At 37.7% G+C, this 6,000-nt stretch overlaps 1 protein-coding gene across 8 annotated transcripts in view; it reads left to right on the forward strand.

The window, feature by feature from the left end:
* Mta3 (metastasis associated 1 family member 3) overlaps positions 1-6,000 on the forward strand; it is a 214,369-nt gene that overhangs the window by 157,992 nt on the left and 50,377 nt on the right. For all 8 annotated transcript variants that reach the window (XM_010621509.2, XM_010621506.2, XM_010621508.2 and 5 more), the window contains exon 9: positions 3,443-3,631. In XM_010621509.2, the coding sequence (XP_010619811.1) occupies positions 3,443-3,631 (189 nt within the window). The remainder of the gene's footprint in view (positions 1-3,442; positions 3,632-6,000) is intronic.

Below are 6,000 nucleotides of genomic sequence, written 5' to 3' on the forward strand. Positions count from 1 at the left end.
GGCAGAGAGAACAACTTGTGCTGGGTGATGAGTTTTAAAATTTAGATTTGAATGAATCTTGCAATGTGTCTATCTATTGGAAAGTGGTATTTTTGCAAGGTATCTAGAGGGAAGACTTTACAGACTTTATGCTTATTACATTTTTTTTCTGATTTTAATTTGATAAATTGCGAGTGTGTGTGTGTGTGTGAGAGAGAAAGATGTCCTGCACTTTGTTGTACATTTTGTAAATTTTACATGTGCATACATCTGTATAACCACCAGATTTAGATAAAGTATATCAGTATCTCAAAAGTTTTCCCTCATGTCCCTTGCCAGCCAGTATCCTGACTCTACTCACTGTTGTTTAGTTCCTGTTTTAAACTTGGCTGGTTCTTCAAATTTTCATTATCTTAGTGATGAACGGTGAATTGTCTGTTACATGTCAAACTACTATGTTCTTTCATAGTTTATGTCCTTCATTTTACTTTATTGGATATTGTCTCTTCTGTGGTAGAAATTATATTCAGATTTTACTTAGAGCTTTAAAAAAAGGGTAGAGTTAAACTGTGTAAGAATCTTTTTAAAAGAGACATCTGTGTGTCAAAAAGACGGGATTATTTGGACTTCAAATAAGGTGATCCTCTGGTTTTCTTGGTGAAAGTTATCATTGATTTCAAAAGAATTCTGCTGTAGGAAGCCCCCAGTGTACAAGCCTGGTGAGGTGTTTTCTTTCTACCATATGAAATAATTCTGCACTCTCCTCTGGGCTGTGGTTTAAATGTAGGCTTGAGAGGTTTTGAGTGGTTGATGTAATATTAGCTGAGACAAATGCATTTAATTATGTGTCTTTTGGTTTCAGAGCCCCTGTTAATTCTAAAAATTTTATCTCTTGAGAAATTTCATTATCAGTTGATTTGTATAATTATTAAATTTTGAAAAATCATTTTATCTTTTAGTTTTGTTTGTTTGCTTGTTTTTTCATGTTTTAGGATTTTTTTTGAGACAAGGTCCTGCTATGTGAATGATGCTGGCCTCATACTTGAACTCCTGGCAATCTTCCTGCCTTAGCTTCCCAAGTGCTGGGATTATAGGAGTGTACCGCCATGCCCAGTTTAATCTTTTAGGCATGTTAATCAGTTATAAATTTAGAGGGTGGGGGATGTAGCTCAGGGCACTGTTGCCTGCCTGGCAAGTGCAAGGTCCCAAGTTTGATTCTCGATACCAAGGAAAAAAAATTGAGGAAGTTATAAAATAATGACTTGTGAGGTTATTGTTAATTGTAGAGATCTCTAAATGGTATTGATCTTTTCATTTTCATCGATCAGTTATTCAGAAACTAGTTTCAGAGATGTTGTAAAAGTATATGAAAGTAAATACTGTGCTGAAGCTAAATTGCAGTCTGCTTAATGAGTTTAGCTAGAGAAGCAAACACCTGTTGATATTAAAATTTGCAGAGTACAAAAAAGGGATCAAGGTCAGTTCTTGACTGGCATTTTTGCAGCCCCCACTGCAGAAGGTTAGAAGCTGAATGTGATAGTACACAACTGTAATACCAGCACTCAGGAGGCTGAGGCAGGATTGCAGTGAGTTCAAGGCCGGCCTGGGCAATACATAGTGCATTCCAGGCCAGCATAGGAAGACCCTGACTCAAATCCCAACCCTCAACACCCAATGAAAGAAGAAGGGAGGGAAGAAAAATTACTTAGAAGTTACTGTTCCCATGATTGTGACACATACAGCAAGACTATATCATCAGTGGGCTTGGTCATTTTAACTAGGAGATTTATAACAAAATCTCTGCTTTTTTTTTGCTTTGCTTTTGATTAGTAGAAACATGATTTAAGTGAAATGTCAACCCTTGTTAAAGCAGTTTAGTTATTGTTTCTAAACTTGTGTCCAGGGCTGGGGATTTAGCTCAGTGGCACTGCGCCTGCCTCACAAGCTCAAGGGCCTGAGTTCAATCCCTGGTACCTAAAACAAACTTGTGTCCATATTCTAAATACTGCACTAGCTCTATCAATAGATTCACACACACTGCTCTTATCCAATGTAAGTATATACTCTTAGTGCACACTTGGCTAATAACTTTTCTCTTTATGTGTATTAGTTCATATTAGAATTTATTGTATGTTCTTTTATACACGTAAGGAACTTTCCACAGTTCCTTGCTACATAGTCAGGAATCACTTAAATAGTAATTTAATTTCAAGAAACAATATTTTGTGTAGAAACGAAGCCATCTCCATCTGTGAAGTTATTAATAAATAGTAGAAGGTACTTTGTGTCAAAGATGGAAGTCTCAGTGTTCATGTGTTAGAAAGTCTGGGTGGGAAGGAATGGGAACAACTAGTTCTCACTTGGGCAAGGATTGACTTGCCTTGCCACTCAGTCTGCAAACCTGTGTGTACACAGCTGACTCTCCTGTTTTGTGGTTTTCCTGCTGTATGAGGTGTATGTACGTGTTATGAATGAATCTCTCTCTGCAATAGAAAAACCATGCAAGGTTTTTAAAACTTGGTTTTATAACCTACTTTATTCATTGTTCTGAGTGGAGAAAAATGCCTTTTTTTGGGTTTTTTTGTTTGTTTGTTTGTTTTTTTGAGACAGAGTCTCACTATGTAGTTGAGACTGACCTGGAATTCACTATGTAGCCCAAGCTGGTTTGAATTTAAAACAATCCTCCTACCTCAGCCTCCTGAGTGCTGGGATTATAGGCATGCACCACCACGCTGGGCTGGAAAATGCTTTTTAAGTAAGCTAGACCTGAGGTGCTTTTGCATAAAGAAAAGGGGAAATAATAAAAAGCTGAGATCGTAAGCAACAGGTGATGATATGTACCAGTGTGTCTTTCTTCAAGTCACTTTTAGTTGAAATGTATAGGAAACACACCGGCTTATCTGTTGTAAGCAGACCTGGTCATCATTTCTTCGTTTTCCAAAATCTCAGTCATAATTTTTTGTTTTGCCTTAAGTATCATATTTCTGTCCATTGGTTTCCTTCCATCTCTTTTAATTTTTCTCTTATTCTAACCCTAGAATTTTTTTCACTCTTTGACAATTCAGCATTTTCAGGTTCCACCCCCGACCCCTTTTACCATTCCTGAGGACTAAATACAGGGTTGTGTCTGTGCTGTCCAAACATGCTGCCTCTGAGCTATATTCCTAGCCTGGATTTTTGTTTTTGTTTTTAGCCTGGTTTTGAGACACAGTCTTAAGTTGCTCAGGCTGACCTTGATCTTCTTCTAAGTAACTGAAGTACAGGCATGCACCACCATACCTGGAACAAGTCAACATTTTTTTAAAGCAACAAATGAAATTTTAAGTACTTATTTTGTAATCTATTCTTTTTTAATTTAAAGAGTACTGCTTGTTATTTTATTATGCATTTAATGTTTTCTATCCTAAATAATGAGCAAATACGCATATCTAGTTGACATTTCCTGCCCATTTTGTTTCTCTAGTTTCATGCTATGGATACATTGTACAGACATGGCTATGACTTGAGCAGTGCAATTAGTGTCTTAGTACCACTTGGAGGACCTGTTTTATGCAGAGATGAAATGGAAGAATGGTCAGCCTCTGAAGCTAGCTTATTTGAAGAGGCACTGGAAAAATACGGCAAAGACTTCAATGATATACGTCAAGACTTTGTAAGTAGGAAATTGTGAATAAAATAAAATGTCGGGCTAGGAATACTTTATCTCATTTAGGAATCTGGTAAGCCTTTATAGTACTTGTTTAGCAAGCCTATGTAGGATGTAGTAAATTTTGTTTTGGGTGTGAATTAAACACAGGGCTTTGAGCATGCTGAACATGTCATCTGCCATTGAGCCACACTCCTATTCCCTGACAGTGATTTTCATCTGCTCAAATTAGAATGAAGGCCAGTCAGGGAGAAACTGGTATTTGTTCTGGGCAGTAAATGTAAACAAGATCCAGTGATAGGAAGCTCTGAGTTCTCAGTATAAATTTGATGGTATGGATTTATTCCCTGTAGTTCTGAGTTCTAAGTTAAAATATGGACAGTTTTGACCACTTTTTGCTAAACATTTCTGATTTCTATGTTTAGGACCATGGTTCTTTAAAGTGTCTGATTTTTTTTTAAATTGTCTTAATAATTGTTAAACCTAAATTTGAAGCAGACTTGTGATATAAAAGTGATCCCTTCAAGCAAAGTAGTAGAATTTGCTGTACGGGTAGAGTTAGTCTTTGGTTCTTCTCAGTGACAATACAGGCATCTTTCTCTTCTTTTTTTTTGGTTCGGGGACTGAACTCGGACCTTGTGCTTGTGCTTGGGCAGTGGAACTACTGAGCTAAATCCCTGGCCCCAGGCATCTTTCCCTTTGGCCCTGTGCAAAGTATTTGGCTTAAGGCTTTCAAAATGTTTTGCTTTTCCTTTCTGCCTCCACTTCTAATGGTAAATCTGGCCCACAGCTACCAGCAGTACTATGCCATAGCCTGGATGTTGGGCTGTCTTGGAATTTTCTGTACCAGATTAGTTCACTACCCTAATCTTTGTTTCTCACAAAGTCCCAGGATGGTAACATTTTCTTTCAGAGTGTATGTAGCACACATGACCTCTAGTGCAGTCGCTAATAACTTCTCATTCCCAACTCAAACATCCTGATCCTGCCCTTCAGTGACCACATTCCTGTCATTATTTTTGGCTTTAGAGTTTTGACGGGGATTAACCATCAGACAGTGCTTATTGCATTTTAAGGCTGCACTAGCCTGCATCCCTAAATCTTTCCAAAATTCTTACACAAACCAGTTCCAAAAGCTTCTACACATTGTGGTCAGGTGCAGTTGCAACAAAGGCCCTACATCTCTGATGTGGGTTTTCTGTATTAATCAACTTTCTTGTTGCTGGACTCAGTACCCAAAACTCAAAATATGAAGGAAAAGTTTAATTTGGCTCACATTTTAAGGAACTCAGTCCCTGGTAAGCAGGACATGGAGGAACAAAGCTACTTGGTTCATGGCAGCCAGGAAGCAGAGCAGAACAGTACTAGAGAGAAATAAGCTGGGAACCATTTATGGAACCTGAGCCCTTCTATAACCTATGCAGACACACACAGGTGTGAGTGCTTCACTAATCTAGGTGTTTCTTAATCCAACGAAGTTGACAAATCAAGATTAGTAGTCACAATCACAGTTAAGTCTACACATGTACTCTCACAGTTACTATGGGTATGTTGAGGGCACTTCAGATCTAATTTCTTCACTTTACATTTTAAATTCTAGGTAGTCTTGTCTGCTATATTATGTACTTCCTTTTGTTGTATTCATAGGCTGTCCTTAGTGAAGATTAATCTCTTTAAAATAAGGGAAGATTTATTTAAAAAGCTTATAATACCTTTCTGTAGAAGCTACCCTTTATTTTAAATTAGAGAAATAGAATCTTTCCACAGACTATTATATTTGATGTGAGCCAGTGTTCTGCCTTTTATGTTGTTTTGTGAAGCAAAATTATTACTTCTCAATATGGATGGACACATTGAATTCCAAGCACAGTAATTACAGTTGCTAGTGACAGTGACATTTGTTCTGGCAAAAACTCATTCATACTCAAATGGTTATATGCTGCAGTTTAAATTTGTTGGATGTGCACCTGAGAACTTAAAATGCATTGGTGGTATTTAACTTCAGATGGTCAGAAAAACGTAACAGTGAAGTTTTACTAATGCAGGAGTTATTAGGATGAGATCGGGAGTATTCAGGGTGGTATGGTCTTAGACAGCAGTTATTCATATAAGTGGAGCTACATAACTATATAGAAATTGAAAGAACAAAATCTCCTAAAGAACAAAATCTGCAGGTCTCCTAAAGGACTAAAAGGTGAGAAATGCTAAAATGAAACTACTTTTCCAGCCAGGCGTGGTGGCGCACAACTGCAATCTCAGCACTCAGGAGGCTGAAGCAGGAGGAATGCCATCATGAGTTTGAGGCAAGCCTGGGCTACATAGCAAGACCCTGTATCAAACACACACACACACACACACACACACACACACACACA

Source organism: Fukomys damarensis, unplaced genomic scaffold, assembly GCF_012274545.1.
Source record: "Fukomys damarensis isolate Sample0158 unplaced genomic scaffold, DMR_v1.0_HiC HiC_scaffold_2, whole genome shotgun sequence".
Classification (NCBI taxonomy): domain Eukaryota; kingdom Metazoa; phylum Chordata; class Mammalia; order Rodentia; family Bathyergidae; genus Fukomys; species Fukomys damarensis.